This window comes from Manacus vitellinus, unplaced genomic scaffold (assembly GCF_001715985.3).
Source record: "Manacus vitellinus isolate BGI_N305 unplaced genomic scaffold, ASM171598v3 scaffold_51_pilon, whole genome shotgun sequence".
Taxonomy (NCBI): domain Eukaryota; kingdom Metazoa; phylum Chordata; class Aves; order Passeriformes; family Pipridae; genus Manacus; species Manacus vitellinus.
Window position 1 is genome coordinate 3,504,755 of NW_021940620.1, and position 25,414 is coordinate 3,530,168.

Sequence of the window (25,414 nt, forward strand, 5' to 3'; positions counted from 1 at the left end):
CAGCAGATTGCATTAAGTTTTTTTCAAACAAATACACTGTACTGGGGAAATTGCCAAAATTTAGGCTTATTATTCCCGAGGGTAGCTTTGACAGAATTTTGGAGAGCTACTTTAATCCTCTAAGAATGAAAGTTCTAGACATGAACAGGATTGAGTAAATGTTTGTTGTTTGGGTATTTTTCTGTAATTTGTAAACTATAGTGCATTACTCTGTAAAGACTATTATTCTTACTAATATCTAATCCCTCACGGTACATTGCACAGTTTATGTGTGGCTCATGCTGTTTGTCCAGCAAATTAAATGAAAAGCCAGAAAAATCAAAGAGAGAGGGGCCTTTGAGGTCAGAGACAAATGCAGCACATAATGTGATGTGCAAGGGGTGTGCAAGTGGTGTGTGCAAGTCCTTAGAGAAAACCTGAAAGCTTTTAAAAGTATCTCATCTCCAGACTGCCTGAACAACAAAGGATGCCTGCAACAAGAAAGCTTGGGATTTTGCAGCAGACAAGTTAGAGACATGTGGAAGTCAGGAATTTTTGTTTTCTTATGTGGGCTAAGTTGCCTTTTAATAAGACAGAAAGCACATGGTGTGATGTGCCATCAATCTTTAAGTGCTCAGGGGGACCACTGACTATTAAGAGAGAGCAGCATAAGAGTCTGGCACGATCCTTTACTCCCCATTACAGTTATTTTTAAAATTTTGAATATGAAAATTATGATCTAAGCATGAACTCCCAAAGGTTAATGGCTTTTCTGCCAAGACAGTCTCCATCAGTAACTGCCCGGGATTCAGTCCAAAGGTGCTTGAGTATTGGAACAGCACTCACTGGTTTTAAAAGCAGATATTACTCTGCTGAACAGCATCATCTGTAAACTGTAGGTCTCATTCTCCAAGTGGTCCATTTCTCAGTTTCAGCTCTGCCTGCATTAAATTGCTTTTAACTAAAGAGACCACAGGGAGAATCTGTGGAAGGCCTGGCTTTCATCACTCACAGTGAAATGAGCTCCTTCAGTTCTGGGTCAGGAGTGACCCACTTGCTGCCAGGAGTTTCTGCACCAAAAACCCTCCAGTTGATTATTTCCTGGAGGAAGCTGGCTGTGGTGTGTCCTCTCAATAGACAAGGTTTCATGTTCTTTTCAGGCTGTTTTCTGGCTTTCTCAAGCTCTAGATATGCTGTTGACTTCAGTGTATTTCAAAACTCAGAGGTAAAAGACCTCGAAGAATTAGAAAACTTAGGAAAGATCCACTTTCCTTACTTGAAGTACTGAAGCTGAATTCAAATGTGGTTACTGACTCAAAGCAAAAAGGGCCCAAACATTGCACCAGGAAGTTTGGTATTTCCATGAATTTCCAAACTGCCCCAGCAAAATGCACACCTGTGAAACCATGGTCAGGCAGAGCACAGGTGTCTGCCATGGAAATTGCCCAAGATTGTCCCTGATAGCCTGGACTTTCTGCATCCCAAGGCCAATTAACCACCCTGCACTTCTCTCCCCAGAACTGGTGCCTCGTGGCTGGTCACACTTCCTCAGCTCGTTAGAGCAGTGCAAGGGACTGGCTCTCACTGGGCATGAGTAATTCCTGAAATATATGATGGTGCACAGCTCTTTTATAATGGATTTTGGAGCGTGGAGTCCTCATCTCTGTCTGCATTGGCCAGAGCAGGAGATGAACTTGTTCTTGCTCTCCACAGGGGATTTACTGTGTTCTCTTCACAGTCACCCAGCACAGGGCTGCAGGGGGGGGCATTTTGCTGCTGAGGGCATTTTCTTTTACTCTGCAGCTCCTGTCTCACTGTGCTCTGCTTTACTCTGAGGATGCTGCAAACACAAAGGAAATCCGGTGGTTGTTGAGACATTCTCCTGCTGCATCCTTCCTTTAGCCCAGTTTCAAAGCACTCACTGAAACCCACTTCAATCCCTCTGGATCCCCTGGCTATCATCAGGAAGTTTTCGTGGTGAATAGAAAATGACTTCTTATCTTCTGCACTTTAATTGACATTAATAAATAGTTTGTGCATTTAAGGACACTATTATTGGATGGGTTGAATACTGCTTTGTAATATTCCTGCTCTTAATATTTCTAGTTGTGTGCTGTTAGCAGTATGTGAAAATGGACCAGGAGTGAGTTCTTGGATCATTAAGTCCAATCCCTCTGCAACAGTACCAAATAAACTTTTTCATTAGCCTACCAAGTTCTGTCTTAAAGATTATAAGGTTTATTGCCCTCTCTACTCCATTTGGATGAATCCTGAGTATCAGAACCTTTCTGGTTAGAAACCTGCTAATATCTAACCTAAATTTATTCAAGCTCAGCTAAAACTTCTAGACTTTTCTTAAATGGTTCCTCAGCATATTTATTTTGAAATAATGACCCTTTATGGTTTTGCTAGGGCAAATGTTCTTAGTCTTTTCTCATAGAAAAGCTCTCTTAAAAAGACCTTCCTCTTGCCTGTCTCAGTTTTCCTTTGTAGCAGAGCTCACTGGGTTTGGCTGCTGAGATCAGTAAAGAAATGAAACCCAAAATTATCACTTTGTCTTCCCGCTATTTAAACTCTTTGCACATCTTTAGTCATTGCAATGACTCTGAGTCATTACTTGTTAAAATTTCCATCTTTATTTCTGAAATTAAGCCCCTCTTTTAAGTGCCTCTTCCATCCATGCCTGCTTTAAACCTCTGGTTATTCTTCCATGTCAGAATGTCTGCAATTTGGAAGTCCTTATTCCGGGTGGGCTTTCCACTGAGCTTTCTGGAGAACAGTTCTGGCTTTAATGCTTTGTGGATTGATATCTATGGTAGATATATGTGCAGCTTGCTGTTTCAGCCATTTCCACATTTGTTTCATCCTCAATAGAAACACACAATAGCCCAAATTACTTTTCTCTGTAACATGAAAGATTTTTTATTAACATGATAGCAAAAGGAGAGGGAGGAGAGAGTTTGAAATAAATGCAAGCTATACCTAGTTCAGCATTACATACAAACTATATATCAAATTCAGTGTTCAGAGCTCTGAGATCTGAGTAATATGAAAGTTAAATATATAATGATGGAAAATGCATGTCTGAAAGTTAAGTGTGAATGTAAGTTTGTGCAGGGAACAGAGGGAACACAAGCCAGCAGGAAAACTTGAATATATGAAAGATGAAATAAGGGCAACATAATGTTTGTTCTTCAGTGGTTTTACTATCTCAGTGGGTCCTTTTTTAGACTGCAGAATTGGTCAAATACAAATCTCTTGATGTAGCTCTTATCAGCTTGTCAAGAATCAGCATCCAAAGCTGAGTGAGCATCCAAAAGCTCCTGTTTCCCTTGAGATATCTGGAAGAAGGCTGAGTTAAAAGTTCAGTCACCTCCTCCATGGCATTTGTCTGTTCCTGGCTTGGATTGGGAGCTGTTGATAGCAGAAGGGATGTTGGCTTTTTTTGTTGTTTGCAAAGCTCCTCTTGCTCATTTTAAAGGGAGCAAGAAATGAAAACAGTAATTGGTATAAATGTCATCTGCTTGGCAAATGTCACGAGATTTGCCAACAAATGAATAATGAACAAATGAATCAAGTTGGAAAAGACTCACTGCCTTTGTATCCTCATCCTGTAAGAAGGTTTTAGGCTTTTCATGTGGATTAGCTTCATAATTCGTAGGTTTTCAATATTTTTCCCAACAATCTTCATACATGGTCATCACTCATTAAAACACAGCCAGGCAGGACTTTGAGGCTGCGGGGCCCAAGGGGACAGTTCCACAGGCTCTCTGTGTTCCTGTCAGGAGCATTCCATGTGACCACTGGACTTTTAGGACACATGGGTGTATTTTTGCTTAACTTGTTGGCTGACTTTCTCTATGTTAATCCTCACCCGACCTGGAATCTGCAATATTTTTGTGTTTCCAACAGCCCAGTAGATTAAGGATGTATTTCCCAATTCACCCTCTCTGTATTTCCTATATATTAAAAAACTTAACTGTAGAATTGCTGGAAGCAAATTTGTAATAATATTTAATATGTCCCTGTATTTTTGCTGTTTATCCCTATCTTAAATCTGAGTAATCCAGCCAGTCAGAAATTATTATTTAATGTTTACAAATGACCTCCAATGCTCTGAAAATTATTCTGTATTTATACAATGATCTGTTTACTGGAGATTCTAAATTTATTGCTGGTTTTTGCTATACAAGCCCCAGGACATGAATGTGTTCACTGGAAGTCTTTTTAGTGCTAATAAAAGCCCTGCTTTTGTAAGATTGGGACTGATGTTTACAGCAAAGGAATTTTATTAAAGCTTTTCTTCAATTTCCAACATCCAATATTAAATGTGCAGCATTTTAGGACCTGCATTTTGACAAATGGCATTTTACGTTCAAATTGCAGTCAATATTGCAAACAATACATTTGGTGTGAAATTTGCAAATTAGGCCTTAAAAATGTTGCCTTTCATTTGGTGCTGGCCAGTTTGCTGCTCTGTACAACCCTGTGTTTTCAGAGTGGTGCAGACTCAACATACACAAGTTTTAAACTGATGGAAGACTGATCTTTCTTGTTGACAAAACAGTTCTCTATTTTAACATTACACTGCTGGGACTTGCCATTTATTGCTTCTAAAGCCTTTCCCTGGTAGTGAAAGGCATCAATAACAACAGGCTGAACTTCCAGTCACTTGGGCCACTCTTCTTTTCCACCTCTTGCCCTGTGTAGTCCCAGCTCTTCCCCCTGTGTGTGGCTCTGTTGGGTGGGAAGCTTTGGCTCCTCCAAAGCTGAGATGGTTTTCAGCAGAGTTCTGCTGAATTTCTTGTCTCCTTCAGCATCCCTCAGCATTTCAGGCACAAAACTTCACCAGGAAAACTGATGAAACCACATCCAAGACCACCCTGAGGAATTCATCAGCAACTGGCTTTCACTCTGGAGTTAAAGCTTGCCAAAAAGTTATAGTGTGAAGACATTTCCACAGAGGTTTGCCAGTTCCATACCAGCTTAGCAACAGGGACATGAATGTCAGCTAAAATATGGAATTGAGAAAGGTAGTCTGAGGTGTTTGATCCTTCTCATATCTATGCAGTTCCATCTAATGGCACTCTTTGGAAAGAAATAGCACATGAAAACAATAAAAGGGAGCTTCTTACACCAATCATTTTCTTATTTGGTGCAAGTTATGTTATCAAAATTAACTTTTAAGCTGTTACTTCCTGCTTCTTTAATATTTCAATTTATATCATTCTCTTTTCATTAATAAGCTTATGATTGCCTGCTTAGTGCTTTGCCAGAGCTCATCGAGAGTTGAACCTGCAGATTTTCAATTTAGGCCTTTTGTATCAGATTAATTCAACCAGTGAACCACAAGTGACATTATTTATGGACATGAGCCACCACAGTACAGTCTGTTTAAAGCTCTGTGTGTAGGCAGTACTAATGATACTTAGAAATCAACCCAAAATATTTTGCTCCTTTCAGTGTGTCTGCTCAGGTATCACTGTTCCACTTCCAAATTACCTACAGGAAGGCAATGCTGAGCCATAAACCTTTTAGGCAGAAAGAGTAATACCTTAGCATGCTTCTGAAAGACATATTGCTTCTATCTCTAGATTTAAACCAGTCCTGTAATATATAATAATTGAATTCCCATGAGCATCTTCGGTATTTTAAAAAGTGAGGCAGAAAAAAATCCTTATATTTCTGTGCAATATTTTGCATTTCTTATTGTGCAGCCAGTTTTTTTAGAGGAGTCAAGGAAGGAAACACCCAATGTCAATGTGTGTTGTAATTACACTCCCTATCACCAATGCCAAATCCCTCTGTGCTCTAATTATTGGAAGAGGTGATCAGATATTGGAAATTCAAAACTGATAAGAAGGAAAATCTTTTCTGTGCTTCGTGTTCTTCCTCTCATTCTGACTCCTTCGAGTCTGCTGTGAAAGTCCCTGTTAAATTCTCAGAACCAGTAATCAGAAGATCAAATTTCATCTCATAACAATCCCCTTCACAGCTCTTTAAATCTCAAAAGAGTTATCATTTCAGAGTCCCTCAGCCTCAGGGTTTGGTGCTCTGGAGCTGCTGAGGAGGCAGCCCCTTGAAATGATGTTGAGCTGCCACGTTCACTGTGCTCAACAGGGAAATAGGGGTTTGGTAAAACCCATCTCCTGCTTACAAGCCTGAGAGTTGGAATTTTACAGGGTCATTTCATGTTTGGAAGGTCCACAGTCACCTTTCTTTTTTGTACATTCAGTGGTAGATGAAGGGGAGGTGGAAGGTGTCCCTTCTCATTGCAGGGGGGTTGGATTAGATGACATTTAAAAAGTCCCTTCCAAGTGAAATTGTTCTCTGATTCTGTGATATCTTTGATCTGTATATTCATTCTAACCACTTAACTGACTGTCTAAAATAAATAAATAAATGAATAAATAAATAAATAAATAGCAAATATATCATGATAGATTCTGTTACATTAATGGAGCATAATTATCAGGAAACATTTCTACAGATCTGTGCTATTAAACCTTTGTGGAATAGCAGGGGCAGGAAGATTAACAAGTTTTCAAATTAGTTACGAGAGTAGTATCAAGCCTTCAGTTTGTTTTCAATTACTGCATTTATGTTCTCTACTTTCACAATGAAACCCTGAAAGATTCATTGCAAGTAAATACAGGATATTCAGTAACTGCAATTTAAAAAGTCAAAATTTCTGACAGATTCCACGGAGTTATTTTCTACTCCAATTAGTATATTTAAAAAAAAAAAAAAAAAGAAAGCTTGCATTGCAGTCAGTGTAAAATTACCACCTCTATGAAATCAAATATGGCAATTAGATAAAGTACTTTGAACTGTGGGGGGTTTCATGTTCTTGGATTAGCTCTTAACTTTGTAGAATTGTCTGTGTAGCTTTGGCAGTCCCAGTTCTTACTCAGTTCCCTGCTGTGATTTTTTTAACACTGGAACATTTTGAGGAAGTGGAAACAGAAATGAACTTCGAATGAGAACAGGCTTTAAGCATTGAGGAGACGTGTTCTGGAGTCATCCAACAGAAGGGTTTTCCTGTCAATTCAGCAAAACATTTTCTAGGAATGTAAAGAATAGTTTTTGACAAGAAAGTCTCTCACCTCAGAAATGTGAGTAGGAGGGTGAAGGGACCTTGAATCTCTAATGTGAAAAGAGAAGTTCCCAGGCAGAACACTCTTCTGGGTCTTCTGGCGAGTGGTTATTACTTCTCTTTATGGCTTGCCCTGAAAGTCTGCAGTTTTTATTCCCCCCTCCCTCGATGTTAATTGGAGGAGGGGTTTGGTCCCTTCATTAATTATGCAAAATTCACTCAGTAGCCTGATGGTCGTGGCACTCAACTGGGATTCAGGCTTGACTGTGTTTGTGCTGCTGCTGTAAATAAAATCCACTCCGTGACTTTCCAGTGTCCCACCTTTGAGATGTCAGTCAAATCAGACTGGGGGAGTCACCACCTCCTGTCTTGGGGGTGTGATAAATTTATGCTATGTGAAGGTTGTGCAGAGAGCCTATAGCATATATTTATCCCCAGCCAACTCAAGTATTCAATTATCATTTGCACCTAGAGAAAATAAGACTTTTTTTTTCATTATTATCTCTAGAGACAGAGCATGGCTTTGTTCCTGGAAAGGTATCCAGAGATATTTTCTCTCCTCTTTTTGTTGTTTGGAAGTGATCCAGCATTGCTACTTTCGTGTTTTATTCCTACAGTGGTAGAAATTAAACATATTGTATTAGAATTTCTGAGAGATTAAATCCTTTGCCTGGGTCTTCACTGCTTTCTGATTAATGCCAACTACTAAAAAACTTTCTCAGTCTCCATTCTTTTCCATTTTCTGGCACAGGATCTTTAATAAGTGGATATTGCAAAGTAGACTTTTCCAATATCCCTCAACTCACCTTTTCTTTTTTTTCTCAGAATTCTCTTTGCATACTGAAGAACAGGCAATTTCTATTATTATCTCTCTTCATACTTTTCCAGGGAGAGCAAATGCTTCAGAATGTTCTAAGGACTTGCTACTGCACCTGCAGGATTCAGGGAGGGAAAAAGCTCACAAATCTTGTGAACATCAGTGATGTGATCACACTACTGCAGTGTTTCACTTGTATTACATTTGAACTCTAGCAGCAAAAGTTGGCGTGAAATAAATATTCTCTGGCAGTCTTTGTACTTTTCCCCTGTCTAGATCTACCCTCTGAAAAGAAATTATTTTGTCCCTTAATGAGGGCTTATGTTTTTTCACACATCTGAATAAACATATTCCTAAAAATAAAACGCAGTTTTAAAATAAAGCACAATTTTTGTGCCTTAAGGTTCTTTTACAACTGTGTTAAATTTCAAAATGATGTTACTTTTCAAAAGAAAGAGGATAGAACCAAGGGCTAAAGCATGCTGTGCACTTCATTGAAATCCCAGTTATGTTCATTGATAGATTTTCTCTCCTGTTTATTTTTAGGTATTTTTATTTGTCCTCTGGCCTAAACTATTGTGAAGCCAATTTTTTTGAGGGATTTGAGGAAGGACTGTCACAACAGTTAAGATTTGGGTTAGAGGAGTTTTCTACTGTAGTCACAGTTTTACCCCAATTTGACCAAATCAATAATCTGTAAATTTTTCACGTAGCACACTCTGCTAGAAAGGAATAGTTTTGTAAAGGTCTTGTGAAAGATATTTGAACTACTTAAGTTATTTCACTTGTCCACACTCAAATTTAACCTATTTTGTTGTGAAGTAACATTTAAGCTGCCACTGGTGGAGAATGCAGCCTTATGACATCAAATTCTCTTGCAATCTTTTCGATTTTTCCTCTGCTTCCCCTTTTTTTTCTCCTTTCACTGGCGAAAATTTTGAGCCTTGCAACTTTTTCTTGCTTACTGGTAATTTGTAAGAACCAATATGGTCTGCTCATGTTAGTTTTGTTCTTGCAGCTCTGTCACAGCTTTATTATGATAATATCTAGGAAAATGTTCTTTAATATGTATGGGGAGTGACAGTTGGGAATTTGGCTCCACTGATTTATCCAGCCTTTAGCTTTGATCACCACACAATCCATCTTCTTTTATGAAACAAAACAAACCATTCTAATTAGTTGGTTGTTACAATCAGTGATCATCAACTGTGGAAGACTAATTAACCTTGGTAGTAAAACATAATGTAAGTATTTTTTGTTTGTTTGTTTAACGAGTTAAGAAGTCAAGAGAACAGGGTTGGTTAAAAAGAGATGAAAACACTATCAAAGACTCAAACCTGCTCCTCTAAACTCACATCTGGTCTCTTGCCTTGCCCAGAAGGCAACTGAGCAGACAGAAACACAGGAAACTTATATATCCTCTGCTTTTTCTTCCCTCTTTTTTATAAATTCTGTCTTTGTACCTTATTGGCATTTAAGTTGATGGCTCATGTTGAACAAAAAGGACATTTTATACTTTTGTTCTCTAAATTATTCTGTCCATTCCTCGTGTTCACACGTTGTAATGTGTGTGCCATTATTCCAGTCATTCATCCAGCTTTAAATCTCTTTCAAGTCCTTTGACACATTTTTTCAGTCTTAACTAATCCAGTTTACCTGAAGCCCAGGACTGCCAAATTGAATTACACTGCAGTCAGTCCTGCTTAGCACCTCATCCATACTTAATTTCTGGAGCCTCTATGTTTTATGTGTGCATAAATTTTTCATTTGCAACAATACTTCAGCTTAGCTAAGGGAGAGGGTTTTGTTGCTTAGTTCCTTCATTAGTTCAGGATTTTGTGCTTGGTTTTGGACCAACTGCCTGTGTAACTGGGGTTCATGGTCCTTTCAGAAACTCGTGTAGTTTGTGATGAGCACGATGGGAGCTGTTCATTTGCAGCCCTTCACAGCACACCAGCAGTGTGCTGAGTGCTGAAAAGGGAGCCCTGCCCTCCTCACAGCTGGGGACAGAACAGCACTGGCACTGACACCTCAGGAGCACAGTCAAGATGAGATAAATTGTCTGTAGACACTTGGTCAGGAAACACAAGCTGAAGATTCAATGTTACTCATATTCAGCGGTCTGATTACCTGTTTAGAGGGCTCTCTGCTAAATTCCAAAAGGCAGGGAAAAGGTTAAGATCACTAGAATTAAAGAGTAAGTCCAGATAACAAATGTGATGAGAGGGAAACAGCAACTGGAAAACAGAGAAGCTGATGTGAGAAGAAATATGGTATGTTTGGTTTTGGCATAGTGAGCTTCCTTTATGGACAAGGTGTTCCTGAGAGGAAATGACAATAATTGGACAAAGAGGCAGAAGGATAACCCAGAGCCAACACCTGTAAAGTTTCTCAGACTTCCAAGGATTGAAGTGTAGAAAGGCAAGACTAGACTATTACAGGTAAAGCACCAAAATGGTATTGAGATACCACTTAGAGAGAATGTAATACTTAATATGATACATCCTAGCAGAGAGGGAAAGAATAGTCAAGAGTAGATGAAGAAATAACTGCTTTTCCAAGGGGCCTCATTTCTGAGGTTGAATGAAGCAGAAGGAAGTTTCGGAGGTAGGAGGGGAAAAGTGCAAGGAAAAGGAGATTGGGTGGGAAGGAGGTCAGAGCAGAGTGGTCAGGCTGAAAGACTGGGATTAAAATGGTTAAATACAACAGCGAGTAGGAAAGGGCATCGCAATTTTTTCACAATTTTATAAAATTTTCCTTTAACAAGCTGATCAGATCTTGAGAAAATAGGGCTGGAAGAGAGAGTCAGAGATGCCAGTCAGGCAGAAGGCAGACCACAGACAGTGGCATTGGAGAGAGGAAGGGTATTTTATGAAGAAATGCAACAACACTGGGGGAAAAAGAATGGGATTAATTTGCAGTGAAAAAATTAGTGCAATCCCTAAACTCCCACCACACCAGCAGAGAAGTGGTAGAAGGAATAAGAATAAAGTCCAAGAACTCAAAAGTGAGTAGCTGAAGGGCAGTGGAGGGAAAGGAATGGAAAGGCAAACTGTAGAGAAAGCCATCTGAGAGCTCACAGGAACAGAGTTCAGTACACCAGAAAAATGTGGTCCAAAGAGTGACCATTTCTTGAGAGTGAGATGGTTGATTCAGGAGAGCACTACAAAGGATGAAATGGAGCGATATCAGAGTGGTGAGAACATAGATGTGCAGGTGACCACTGCACAATAAACAAAGGGAAATGTGTGCTGAAGTGAAATTTGAGTGATTCAAAGTAAGGTGGCACATCCGAAGCCAACAACACTGTCTGCACAAAACTGGTTCCTATTTAATAACTCAGCAGCAAAGTATTTAATTTTTATTTTTTTTTTTTACAAAACCTGTTAAAGTCCCAGGTAATGTTATGCTTCCTATCTAAGTGTGCCACTGGTTGACTCTTACTTTTTAACGTGGTAAAATCGACTTTTGGGGAAGCTGCTGTAAAACGCTGAGACTTCCGAAAGCATAAACGCGCAGCTACGTCTCATTTTTGATGGCAGCTGGAGCCTCCATGGTGGGGAACCTGTGGAGCTGCATGCTCAAAGAACATGGGAAGAAAGGGGGGTTGGAGCTGTGTGGTTGCCAGGCTTCGTGATTCAAGGGCACAGCAAAGTGAAATCTTAATAACTCAGTGGAAGTCCCTCCCGAAACACGTGTCCTGCGGTTTCCACAAGTGTGTCCGTTGCATTCAGCTTCAAATTTCTCCTTAAGGTGTGTTGCACCACGTGCTGTCTCCACACTGGATCATGTGCATCATAAATTAACGTGATTATGTAAATTCTGTCTCTCAGCTGGGCCCTTCCTTTAAGCTGCAGTCACCTTTCATTAGGACCCAGCCTGATAGAAGATGGGTAATGCTCTTGATGGCCTCATTTGAGAGCTGGGAATGGTAGGGATATTATGAGCTCCATCTCCAGCATCAAATAAGCAGACAGACAGCACTGAATACCTGAGAAATGCAGCAGAATGTTTAGACATTCACAGTACTGAGCTCTCTTAAATCAGCAGTGCTGAATAAGCAACAGGGGCATTAGCCTATTTAGATGCTAAAAAGGTTGGGATTTTAAAATTACCTGGCTCCTTATAGTATTTATAACTGATTTGGTTTGCATCCATTTTACTAACATTCATTTTATTCTGACATAGGAAACTGCATTCTGATTATTTCCCCAAACCAACCTTGTATAGTGGATTTTGACTACACTCTGGAGGTGGCTTTGGGATTGATTTTTTTTTTTTAAATTGTCTTTTGTTTGACAAGCCAATTCTATTCAGAAATCACACATGAATTCTTAGGTAATCAATGCTAATTGTAAAAATCCTCAACAGCTTAATCTGCTGTAGATTTCTTGAGAATTTAATAAGCCTCTCTCATAATAAAATGTGTCAGAAGGGGCAAATATTTTGCTAGCACAGCTTGTAACTGATTGTTTGTACCATGGCAGCAAGTATTCACACAGCAGAAGTACTGTGCAGTCATTTTTAAAGAGAAACATTTGGTTTAGTGCCTTAAGGGCAAGAATTTTTACAATATTTTTTAAAATTCATTTACTTCCTCATCCCTACCAGCAATATGTCAATTTTTTGTGGTGTGGATTGCATGTTATTCGCCTCAAGAAAAAGCAAAAGCAACATAATGAAGCAGAACTCAGCTGAGCTGTCTAAGGATGCTTTGGGGGGAGGGTGTTGATTTTTTTCCCCTGCAGTTGCAAAGTGACAATAAGATTTTCTGAACCTTTTTCCTCCAGAAAAGAAAACAACAACAACAAAAAAACCCAACCAAACTCTCACTTTTTTGGGCAGTAGGGCATTTTGGAATATGAAATTAAGGACTGTGTTGACTGTGAGTGAATAAATAAGGCTGGGTTATGAACTGTACTGAGGGACACAGAGCTGGTGAAGATCCCAGGGTGGGTTTGCCACCTATTTCAGCCCCTTAATTTGTCCCAATGGTTTCTTCCTGCCAAACAGCTGAATGTCTGCAGAGATATGAGACAGTGGAGTTTGGATGGTGTTAAACTTCACAGACCTCTCTCTGCATTTGGCCAAGAAGGAGGATGGTTTGAAAGCTTCTCTGTCCTCAGCTCCTGGAAGAGTCATGTTGGAACTTTACAGAGTTATTAAATGCTGCCAAGAAATCTGCCTTGATCTGCAGCCTCACTAAGTCACCTGCACCTTTGTGTCTGCACAGCTGAGGCCACCCAGGGTTCAAGCCTGGAACTAGAAATATGAGCTGGAGCAGGGAAGTGGTGGGACAAGACTGTTCTGCCACACGCAGTGAAAACAATTTTGAAGCTGTCTAATTGCATGGAACAGGGCATAGTGAGGGAGGATCAGCTTTCCTCCCCAAACCAACCTGACAGCTCAGATTAATCTCACACACCATCAGCAATTCAGCTTCCTTGGAGACCTTGGCAAGCTCTGCCAGCAGGAGGAGGCAAGACCTGGTCAATACATTATTTTAATATTAAAATAAATGGATCCTGGGCAGAGCAAAGGTACCTTTATCCTGTTAGAATGTATTCTTTTTTGGGGAACAGAAAAAAAACCATAGGCTGTCAGAGAAGGGAAGAAAGGCTAGTGGCCAAAAAAAAGTATTACATTTGCTGCACAGCTCACCTTTAAGTGCTCAGTGCCAAGTTTCTGCATCTCAGCATGAGAAATCCAGGGCTCAGAAGTGGCTGCTGAAGATTCCTACAAACCAAGGAGTGGGGAGGAAGATTTCGGCTTTAATTATGAACTTCCTGCTATCTCCCCTCCTCCTTTGAAATTCAAGGCACTTCATTTTATTTTTACATAGTTTAGTGTCTGAGATTCCTTTTTATGTTAGTAGAAAAATAATGATGAAAAGGAAAATAATTCTCTTATGAAAATTCATGAGACCAGGCAGAGTTTAGAAGCTGTGTTATTTATTCAGGAGAGCACAATGACTTTTAAGAACACTGGGATTTTATGTTCGTATGGATTTTTTGGTTTGGCTCTTTTCCTTTGTGCACCTTGCCTGTTTACACACAGCTGTGCAGCTGTTGAGCATATGCATTAGGTCTGAAAGTTAAAAATCATCTAGAAATTAAATTAAAAAATAAATTGCCTGTAAGCACCATAATCTGTTAGCTAAGACTGTAAGGGGAACTTTCAAACCCCATTTTTATGTGTTGAAGTGCTCAAAGGCAGAAATCCATGTGCTTCTCTAATAGCCTTAATAAACAATCTTAGCACTTTTAGTCCAGGAATAACATCTCAGGAAGATAATAGTACTGAGAGACCCTGATGCTGTGCAGAAGGAGTTGTCTTGGCAGTTTAAGAGTATTTATAATGACATTTATATCTGTTTAGACACAGACCTTGCTGTTTGCTGAGTAGCCTTGCTCAAGTAGTTGCAGTCAGGGGTTCTCTGACTCGGTGTTGCTGGATCTCAGAAATCATCTCAGCACTTCTGGCCTTCTAAGTCCTCAGAATCTCTATCAGCTTTTCCAGATCCTCTGTTCCTTTAAAACACACAAGAAAATAAAAAATAAAAGAGTCCTTTACCTTGCAAAACCAACAACCCTGAGCATCCTGAGCCCCAAGACTTTATTCTCTTTCAAGAACTGGTTTCTGGCTGGGCTTAGTGGGATCCATGCAAGAATCTTCAGGGCATTTTCCCTGCAGGATAGGTCAGGGTTTTTCTTGCAAAACATGCTGCTATACCAAAACTTTCAGCCTTCCCTATATCTAACTGAGAAATTCCTTCTGGGGTGTTGTATCCCCCATGCTTATTTTATATTGCCTTCTTACTATTGGTAACAAATAAAGGCTTGACTCTTCCTCTTTCCTTGGAAGTACCTGTTTTTCATTTCACTGGAATGACACCTGATATACTTTCACCTCAACAGCTGAGATTTTTTCCTTTAACTCTTCCCTAAATTTGTCATCTCCAGCTCTTATCCTCTGAGTACAACCTGCCTTCTGGGAACACTCCTGTGGCTGCTGGTGCTCTCCACAATGGACAGATTTAATTCCCAATATAATCTCATTGGTGTCATTGTTTGAAAGAACAGCAAGTGGAGTATTCAAGTAAGAAAGTCTTGAAGGAGCCTCATTCTGCCTGAAGGGTCCCCAGTCACTGTCAAGCCCCATTAAGAACCTTTGCAAATAGCCCAAGGTACAGTGAGGACTGGCCCTTTTATTTTTTATGGCTCTTTTAAGCCAGATCTGTTGGGGAACAGATATGAAGGCAGCAAGAGGAAGTAATCAATAACCTCAGTACAATCAGATAGTTGAAATTATTTCTTTGAATGTTGAAATCAAAGGAAGTGGCAGTATGTAAGTGCAGTGGGGTGATGCTGCAATGCAAGGCAGCTCTGCATGTTATTATTCTTTGTATGTGAAGATGTAAAATCCAGGTAGAGAAATTGCTGTAATCATATGTCTGTTCTCATTTTACAGTGTTTGTATTAAATAAGGAGTCTGTATCTGATTCAATAGCATAGTACCTTTTTTTTTTTTCAAGGTAACAAGTGTAGACTGTTTTCCTCACATAGCTTGACTGCCAGAGGCTCAAGGTATATCCAACTCTTGTGAAAAATATGAAAGGTTGTAGAAACAAGGCTAAGCTCTTAATTCTAATAAACAGAATAACAAAATGATACGAAGAGAGAAGAGAGCATTGCCATTTCTACTGACATGTTTCAGCTTTGTCATTCTTTTCCTTAAGAACAAGAGAAACAACTTATGCAAAGGAAAGATAGAAACAGGCAGGTACTGCTGGGTTTTATCTTCAGTGTGATAAGCTTCCTCCAGAGAGACAAGAACAACCTGTTCATAAGGCATGGAGAAGGTACAGGCAGTACATTTTAAACTCTTCCCACAGTGAATTGTTCCAGCTTCAGGAAGTTTGCTCTGTCAGAGATCTTTCCAGCTTCTCAGGAAGCACAAATACTCTGGTGCACTGAAGTTTTCAATTTTATTTAATAAGGCTTGAAATAGTTGTACGTCACTCAGGAATTTTGGGTTGATGTAAGCTCTGGAAAGAAAGAAAGATGGATGAAGTTAATCCCAATCCTGAGGAATGTCTCCATGTGGGCTGTAATTGAAAACTAATGTCCACAACAGACACCTGAAGACAAGTTTACCTGAAGAGACTTTGCAGTAGATGGGCCCACCCATGGGTGCCTAACTCAAACCTGCCTTCCAGGGACCTGCTAACCCTGGGGATGGTGAGATGGCTTCATGGCAGTGATCTCTGGAAGAGACCTCTGGGAAGAGATGGTCTTTCCTGCAACCAGCCCAGCGAGGACCAGAGCTCTGAGGGCTTTCAGGCTTCTGTGTTGAAAGTAGAGGAAACAGGGTCAAGAGTTTCTGTCTCTGTAGCACTTTACATGTCAGGGAATGTGCCAAACCCCAGCCTTGGGTCCTCAAGACCACTTGCAGCCTGAGAGAAACTGGACACCACCATTCACAATGTAGAAGTTTAGCAAAACCAGTTTATCTCCATAAAATAATTTGGTTTCATCAAGTCAGTCTTTTGTTTCAAAGGCCTGTTTTATCAAAAAATTCCTGACCAGCTCAACACTGTTCAGATAGGACCTGGAGCAAGTAATTGTATGATTTTAGGCACAGAAAAACCAACAGGGGAATGCTGCAAGTAATTTGCAACACGAATTGAACAGAATTCTAGGTTTGTGTAGCATCACTGAACCAATGAGTTAAAGAACAAGAAGAGACAGTACCAATCTCACTCTCTGTTTACCTGATACTTTCTGTCAGTAGAAATCGTGTAACTTATTTACTGGGGGTTCTGAGAAACTTTCTGCTGTTATTTGCACCAGACCTTTGAAAACTCACCTAACAAAACCTCCTTTTGGTTTTCTTGTCCAATAAAATCACTGAATAAGTTCTAAAGCCTAAGGAGGAACTTCTGCTTACTGTCTCCTTCCTCCCAAAACTTTGGCAGGACTTTCAAAGCAACAGCCTGCCAACTTGTATTCGAAGAAACCTGATTTGTGATTGCACTAAACCCATCGAGGCTTAATCTGACAATTTATTGTATGTGCATTTGGGAATAACTGGTCTTGAAGCAGAGTAACATACTCTTAAAGCTGTAAATTTTCTTTGAAATGAATGAGTCCTAGTGCATTTTGTGTCTTTACTAAAGTTCATTTACAGCTTCAATTGAATTTGCACTAGGATGATCAAATATAACCACATAAAAGCACAGACTTAGTCTTGCTTGTAAAAGCTGTTGATATTTTGGTTGTTTCTAGCTGGCAGAGATAAGGCAAATATTAATTGAGAGAAAAAAGTTGATGTAATTTGCCTTTTTAAATTATAATTTCCCAATTGTTTTTCTGAGTTTTAGTCATTATCTTATACAGAAATATAATACAACTTATTAAAATATGGTGTGCCCCTCTTTTCTGATAGGCTGTGTTCTCAGAAACAAACTTCAAATTTCACCCAAAAAAGATGAGTTATTCCCTTTCAAAAATACTGCTTTAAAATATTATAAAATGTCCATTTTTCCGAGAGTATTGTAAGACAAATAAAAATGAAATTATTCATAATTCTGGGACGTGTAAAATTTAAAATTAAACATAAATTAATCAAATTGTACATGTCAAGAAACAAACATCGTTTTTTGGTGCAAATAACTTTATTTTGGCTTCTGGCTTTGCCAGAGGTTATTTCCACATCTGCTCTTTTGTGCTGTCCCTGAGATAATTGTTATAATAACTAACACAGAGATTCCCTGAACAGCTCAGCCCATGCCATCCAGTCAAAGGGTTGGTCAGGAATTAAGGCCTTGGGTTTGGTTTGGGGTTTGTGGTGTTGTTTTTTTTTTATATGACTCGACGAGAGATGTTTTGTTTGAGGCATTGGGTTGATAAACTTTTGCTGCCTCAAAGGCCCAGCTCAAACTCCCCAGCAGGTTGTCTCAGTGCCCAGAACTGACGCTCTCAGCCAGGCTGGGTCATTCCCATGCCTGGCACTCACAGCTGTACCCACTTGGGGCTGATTTTTTGGCTGCCCAGGGCACACCTGGAAGCTGTAAAATCTTGGGTGGAGCCAAGCTTTCTGGAGCTTCTGAGCCCCCTTTTTGCACAAAGCCTTGTGCTTGGCAGCCCTAGGTTGTGCTGTGGGGGTCTGTGGCTTTGGAACTCTGCTCAGAAATTCCATGTACAGTCCTGGCCTCTGGCTGGCAGCATCTGGAAACCCTGGAGCATCATCCCTGCTCCTGTGCCAGCCAAACAGATGTCATCTCCCTGTGTCCTCACAGTATGTGGTAAGTGATGTGTCTGTGTAATGAGTAATGAGGCTGAGTCACTGTACATTCTCCCTGTGTGAAGTGTGTTTTAAATCACTAAAACTTCTTTACGTGCTCAAAGGGTAAGAGGCTCAATTCTGTAAGACTTTAAAACTCCCTAAAACTTCTGCCTTTTGGTGCATCAGTTCACTAGCTTGAAAAGCAAAAGCAGGCAGGGTTTGCCTACAAGTCTTAATACTTGACCAAAACATTTGTGTCTGGAATATTGAAAATAGTAATGGATCCTTTCAACTCTGGGAATTGAAGCAGGATTAAAGTTCTTGTCAGGGGGAAAAAAAAAAAGAAAAAAGAAAAAAAGAACAGAGAAAAAGGGGTAATTTGCTTTGGCCTGGCTTGCTCCTGACATATTTATTCTAAACCAACATGATTAGCACAGCAGAGCGTGTTCCCAGAGTATGTGAATGTGCACTTCCACTGAGAAGGGATTTGCTGGCTGGCTGCTTATGGCAGCCAATGCTCTCGTCTAGGTTTTAATTTGTTTGTTTGGATGTTTGATGTGTTGTTAGGAGTTATAGGATTGAAAAGCTTCCAAAAGTCTTATCCAGCCTCTCAAAATACCACTCCAGAGAAATACATGTTTGTTTTCCAAAAATAGATGTTCTTTTTATAAAATAGGTGCTTTCCTGTAGTTTTGGGTGGGGGTGTGGAATCTGGGTGTCCAGTTCAAACCTTCAGCTGTTGCTCACTTGGCCAAGCTGACAGAAATTACTTTTGACTTGCTTCAAATAGAGTGACACTTTGCACTATTGTTTCTGACAAAAATCTGTCTTGTAAAGAATATATTAATTTTTAAAAGCCAGACTGTTTCTTGCAACCAAAATGGCTGCTCTGCTACCAATTCCATGCACCTGTAGGAGTGAGGATGCTGCAGGTTTCTTGCAGCATTCCCTCCTTCATTACACACATTACATGAAGTACTACTGAAATTGTTAAGGTGTTGCTTTAAATTAATGAAATGCCTTGATGTCTATTCCACCCTGGCTTATTCTTGTTATTAAATCTCACTCTCTTTGAAAGAATAAGTTTCCTCTTAATATCAAAAGAAGATCCTGAAGATGAAGGTTGGGGGGGTAGGAAGAGAATAATGTTTCCTTCATTGTCTGCAGGCAAAACTGCAAATATGTTCAGGTGAAACTGTTCTAGTCCCCAGCTAAGGGGGCACATCTGGTTTGTTTGTTGTTTTGGAGGCAGCTGCAGTGAGAACTGAGCTTGGGCCTGAGGCTGTGCATGTTCTTTAGACTCAGTAAAGTGATAGAAAGGGCTCAATGAACTGCTGGAATGGCTTAAAACAAACACATTTAATTACCTTTTTTTTTTTAAGTCATGATAGGAGAACGAAAAATATCATAAGCTCCAGAAGAATTTTTCAATAGGAACTGGCTTTGCAGTGTGAATGTTGAATTAAGAGCAGGGAGGTGGAAGGCTGTGCAACTCTGTCCTCAGTGGACTTTTCTTTTAGCCTTATAATGTAAAATGCCTGATGTAGTTTGATGCACAGATGCTGTGCAGGGTATTTACCACTCAGATCCTGTGATTTGTGAGGCATCAGTGTAGCTCAGAACTGCAGTGTACATCTAATTTGGCTGAGGTGCTTGTTAGCTCAGTCGCTCATCCTCACCCTGCACAATTCCTGCCTGATGGCTTTGATGACACTAAATCACACACCTCAGCTCTAGTATTTCTTCACTGATTTTTCTCTAGCTAATCTTAAGGTGTTCTTAGCAATTTTACATGTACACAAGGATCTGTCTTCTGAGATTATGGAAATTAAAGCCAAGGGAAAGGTAAAAAGTCTGCTTTGTGCTGTGATCCCTCCTTCTGCAGTGTCCAGAGCACCAGCACAGCTCCCTTCACCTTTGTCTCCAGACTCTGCTCATCACTACCTACAGTAGGACATTCAAACATATTTTCCACTCTGAGTTTGTGCATTTGCAGAAATGTAGGGCTGTAAGTAAAGTCAATGAGGAAATTTTCATGTCAGGCTGAAAAAAACCCAGAAGACATGCCAGTAGTTGAAAGAGCTCGAGAAAATAAGACAGCCATTACATTTTGATACCCAAGCATTGTTGGGGGCTGTGGAGAAGTCAGTTATTGTGGATAACTGAAACTTTGTACAGCCTCAGAGATCAAATCCACAGCTGGATTTTGGGGGTTCAGAGCCAAGCAACCCCCCACCCACAGCATTTAACATCTGTTGTGATGGTACCTCTGCAGGCAGAATGTGTCTGAAAGAGGGAGTGCTGCTCTCTGCATTAAGACTTCAAAATAACAAGAGAATTTAGTCTTAAATACTTGGCTTCTATTTTCATAGTTTTATTATATCATGATTGGATTCCTTCTGTGGGCACAATCTTCTTAATAGTAGTATTCAGCTCTGACAAAGGTTGGACTTGAAGAAAACTAGAACTGAGATGAAAGAATAGAATTTTCATTATTTAGCAGCTGAATGTGTCATTACATCAGAGTTGGTATTGTGTAGCAAATTGCAAGCTGTAGTGAAATTGCTTTAAAAAAATATCTGTATATATTTTTCTAAAACTGTGATAAAGTCATTCAGCAGCACATTGAAGTGTGTTTCTAGCTGAACTGTTATATCTTTTTTTTTCCCTGTGGTAGCAGAACAGATGGCAGTTATTTTTCTTACCAGTCTCCAGCAAAGCTGCTGCAGTGCCTTGCTTTGCCTTCCCTTGTAAATGCTTTCAAGTGAAAGACAAGCACACATGACCAAAATGATTCTGCATTGTAGCACCGGCTTGTGGTTTCTAAAGCAAACTTTTAAGCTAACTTGCAGCATTAGGCTGGTGATAATCACTTAATGTTGTGCCAGTCAGGTAGTTCTTATGACAGGAAAATGAGCCCTTAGTCGGATCAATGGGTGTGTTTGGCAGGGAGGGTTTGGAGCAGATGTCTTCTCCATGGGCATTCTTAATGCAATAAGTGAGTATTCCATAACTTGAGGACAACTGCAGTCACTCCCCTAGGATGAACATTGATGGGTTTGGAGATGCTCTGTCGCTTTGTAGCATTCCTGGAGGGACCCTGGTTGAGCCGGGAATCTTGGCTGATCATTCAGCAACTGGTGTGTGGAGGGGAGTCCTGCACATACACAAAGGGGTTTGGTGATTTTATACATTTCTATAAGCATAATATATATTACAATGTTTTTCAAAGGATTTGGTTTTAAAATTGTTTTAAAATTTTACTGCCTTCCCAGTAATTTGGCAACTCTGAGGAGCCTGGTGAAAACATCCCTAAATACAGCCTGATGTAACATTATTTGCCCGTGTGACAAGAAACACTGTGTACTTCAGCAAAATGCTGTATTCTGGAGTGAAATCATTTGTAGTTATAAATCAAAATGAAACTGCCAAGTACTGTAAATCTAGGGCTGCCTACCAATTTATGGGTTCTTAGATTGCCTGCTGTAATGTGCCATATTATAGAAGCATTGTTAGGAGCTGTATTTAATGTACTTGCTTTAAATTGTAGTTTAGTGGACTTGGCAGCGCTGGGTTAATGGTTGGCCTCGATGATCTTAAAGGTCTTTTCCAATCAAAATGATTCTAAATTAATACTGTATTGCAAATTCAGCTTTGCCTTATTGAGAGAAACTCTCATTCTTCTGTTTTGGACAAAGGTGTTCAAGAAGTGTGGTGTGTGTTCTTTTACAGCCTTCGACAAAAGAAAGGCAACTTGGCCCAGAAGCACTGGACTGGACCAGCCAACATAGCAAAATGCAAGCCCTGTCCCATGACACATTCCAACCCTGTCTGTGGATCTGATGGACATACCTACACTACCAAGGTGAGTTCTGACATGCCTGTCAGTTGTGCTCATCCAGGCTGTGGTAGGAAGATGAAACATCTTTCCCTAACAGGCAGTGTCAAATTACAGTCCTCTTTAGTTTAGGAAAGTTTTTGTGTGTGTAAAAAGTGCTGATAAATGTAGATTTTTTTTTTTCCATATTTGACAAGCAGCAAATCAGAGTGACAAATCAGGCTCTCATGACTTTCATGATTCATGTTTCTCTAAACAACTCGTTCTCCTAATGAAGTAGAATTCTTAATGTTGATGATGCAACAGAGAAAAAAAAAATCATTTGATCAGATGGACTTCTTCAGATAAGAGGATTTTGGGATAGTTCTTGTTCTTAAGATTAGATCTCCAAGTGGTAAAATAACTTAGCAGTATCATTCTTCAGCAATAGATTTATTTTTTAATTTTTTTTTTCCAAACTACGTGGTTAACAATTCATTTAGCCCATGGTTTTATAGGCTTGTGTGCCAGATGCAGCATATATGGTACCATAAAAAAATTCCCATAACCCAGTGGGGATAAATTGGCTCATTGTTATACTGAAAAATATGATCACCTTAGGGCTTGAATCAATAAAAGAAACTGGCTTCACAGCCATTCAGCATTCCAGATCTCCCATTAGCAAATAAAGCCTTCCTTGTCTCAGGTACATCTTCCACAAACAGCACTTCAGGCACTGGAAGGTGTGTTTAGGGAATACCCTTAAGGTTCTCTTATCTTTGTGCATGCAAGGGAAGGTTTGACAGTCAGTAAAACTATCCTTCAAAATCCAAAAAACAGCCTTCACCCCCCCCAAAAAAAAAAGGAAAAAATCCAGGAAAATAAAGCAATTGGGGGGAAAATTCCCTGCTGTGATGTAACAGGGATGATGTAGCTCCGTTATCTTCCCAGCTGGGCAGCTTGAATCCTTCACCATTGAACACCACAAATATTAAAATGCTGCCATGGCTCAGCCTTTTAAGCCTCTCTCCTGTTCTGGCTGAGGGATTTGTGTGGCCAAAGAAGCAAATCAGAAAACTGTGGTCTGTGCCCCCACAAACTGCACAAAAATGGCTACACGTTGCCTGTTAAACAAGTTACTCTTTAATACTCTCCAGGAGTTTGTATTGCAGTAATTTAACATCTGGTTTTAGGATTAAAATTGGGCTCATTTTGAAAACAACTTTATCTGTGTGAGCTCTTGAGAGTATGTAAGATATTCTGTAGTAAATAGATTTCATTGCATATTCTGTCACCCTATTAACTCATTTCTGTGCATTTTACCTGCATCTCAGTTAGCTCTGAGTGGGTTTTTTGGCTTGCTCTTATTTCTCCCATTAAATCCAAATGGTTTTCATCAGAAGTTCTGCCAATGTTACAAATTTGCCAAACTATTGTGACTGTAAACCTGACAGCTCTCATGAAGACATGAAACAATTCCCATTGCTGACATGTTTGACTGTCAAAGATACACCCCCCAGCAGCTGATCTGTTTGGTTTTTCTTTTTTTTTTTAAATGAGATTTTAAAATATTTATTCTGAAACAAATTTGTCTCATCTGAATTTATTGTATGTTTAACTATCAGTTGTTCTTGTCCTAGCAAAATTTAGGTTTTTTGGTTTTTGGCTTTTTTCAGAAGTCAAATTTTGGTAAATGAGATGAAAATACTTTAGGCAGAGCATTAAAATGAAATAGTAAATGTTAGTGTTCTAACAGGTGTTTTATGGTCAGGAGTGATCATGGCTTTCGGGTATCTTTTAAAAACAGAATATACTGCTTCCCTCAAGCTCAGTGCTAGTTTTCAGCAGATAATGCAATCTCTCTTTCTTGACTTTAAGTGACTAAAATCAAAGCTTTCTTTGGTAATTTTCTTTCCCATGCCAGTGCTGTTGTCAAGTATTATTCCTGGCCCTGCAGTGCTGACTGTGAAAATGCAGAAAGGTGGACACAGGAGTGTGGGCACTGCTTTATGTCTGTACATGTTGGCACCTGGCTCTGCATCCACTGCTCTGTGAATGTGCAGTGATACCCTGGGCACACAAACAGAGCCTTGCTAAGGTTGTAAACAAAAAATGGAGAGCAGCCACTGTGTTTTAGGGGGGAAAAAACACCTTCAGAAATTGTATGTTGGCCTCCTGGTCACGTCACAGCACACCCAGACACGGCAGGGGCTGAGCCCTCCTGGCTCAGCGTGGGTTTGGCCTCTGCCCCGAGCACAGCGGGGGCTTGGGTGGGACACGGGGCTTGGCTGGTGGTTCCTGGCCTGGCAGAGCAGCATCAAAGTGCTTCACTACCGACCTGGGGCTGCCATTCGACAGCAGCAGTGGTGTTTGGGCCAGGGATTGCTCTTTCTGTGCTTTGAACTGCTCACCAGAGGGGGGAAAAAATAGATGAAAAGGAAAGAACACAAGGGAAGTGTGACTGGCTGATCAAGGGCAGGTGAAACTTGGGTGTCAGTAAATGTACAGTAATTCATATTAAGGAAATGCACACATCCCAAATATACACATCACAGGCTCTCATTTAGCCACTTGATCCCAGAATAATTCTGGCTGTTTTCCTGAAGACACTGTAGATGTCTTCAGAACTAGAAGTCATTCTAGAGGCAGGAATTTCTTGATAAAATTGGGGAAAGTTATCCAAACCAGAGCACTCAATAATACAAAGGTCCTAGGGGGAAATGAAATAATAAACATAGTGGTTTAGTTTACCTTTTAAGCTTCCTGGTTGATGTAGATAAAGGCTCAGGATATTTAACTCAGTCTCACCAAAGACATTGAAGCCTTCAACTCCTTGACTAATTTGTTGAGGGCTAGTCAAAGGAATCTCCCTCATCTGTTGGAAAATATTCAATGGTGTTGATTCCCAACATATAGCTAAATGAGGAAATGTTGAACACTGAGAAATCCATAACCAGATACTGTGTTACAATGGATTCAAGTGTCACCTCAATATCCCAATAGGAGACGCAAGGTACTTTCATGGCTCTTAAGTTGATTTAGCTCCCTGTGTGGGAGTTGGACTGATTGAAAAAATCTCACTACTCTTCAGGCATTTAACCTTTCTGATTCTTTTTCTGAAATCTTCAAAACTTGCCTTCACTGTTGATCTGGATAATTTCATTTGCTACACACAAGTGCTGAAGTGGGAAGGGATGAAGATGTGTGGCTGTCGTGTATGGTGGGTTTTTTTTGTTCTTGTCTTGTTTTCCAGAGACAAACTTATTCTTCCAAGTAATGGGATTCTCTAGTTACACCAATAATTCAGTGCTTGTGAGTGCCAAAATTCAAACACAGACATGGCCTACTCAGTCCTTGTACCCCGTTTCCAGCAACTGAAATATGAGTTGTTTTTTTGGACTTCATGGTTTTGTTGTAT

At 39.9% G+C, this 25,414-nt stretch overlaps 1 protein-coding gene across 1 annotated transcript in view; it reads left to right on the top strand.

The window, feature by feature from the left end:
* Positions 1-25,414, top strand: part of SPOCK1 (SPARC (osteonectin), cwcv and kazal like domains proteoglycan 1) — a 265,682-nt gene that overhangs the window by 156,309 nt on the left and 83,959 nt on the right. The window contains exon 4 of the mRNA XM_029962976.1: positions 21,912-22,044. Within this exon, the coding sequence (XP_029818836.1) occupies positions 21,912-22,044 (133 nt within the window). The remainder of the gene's footprint in view (positions 1-21,911; positions 22,045-25,414) is intronic.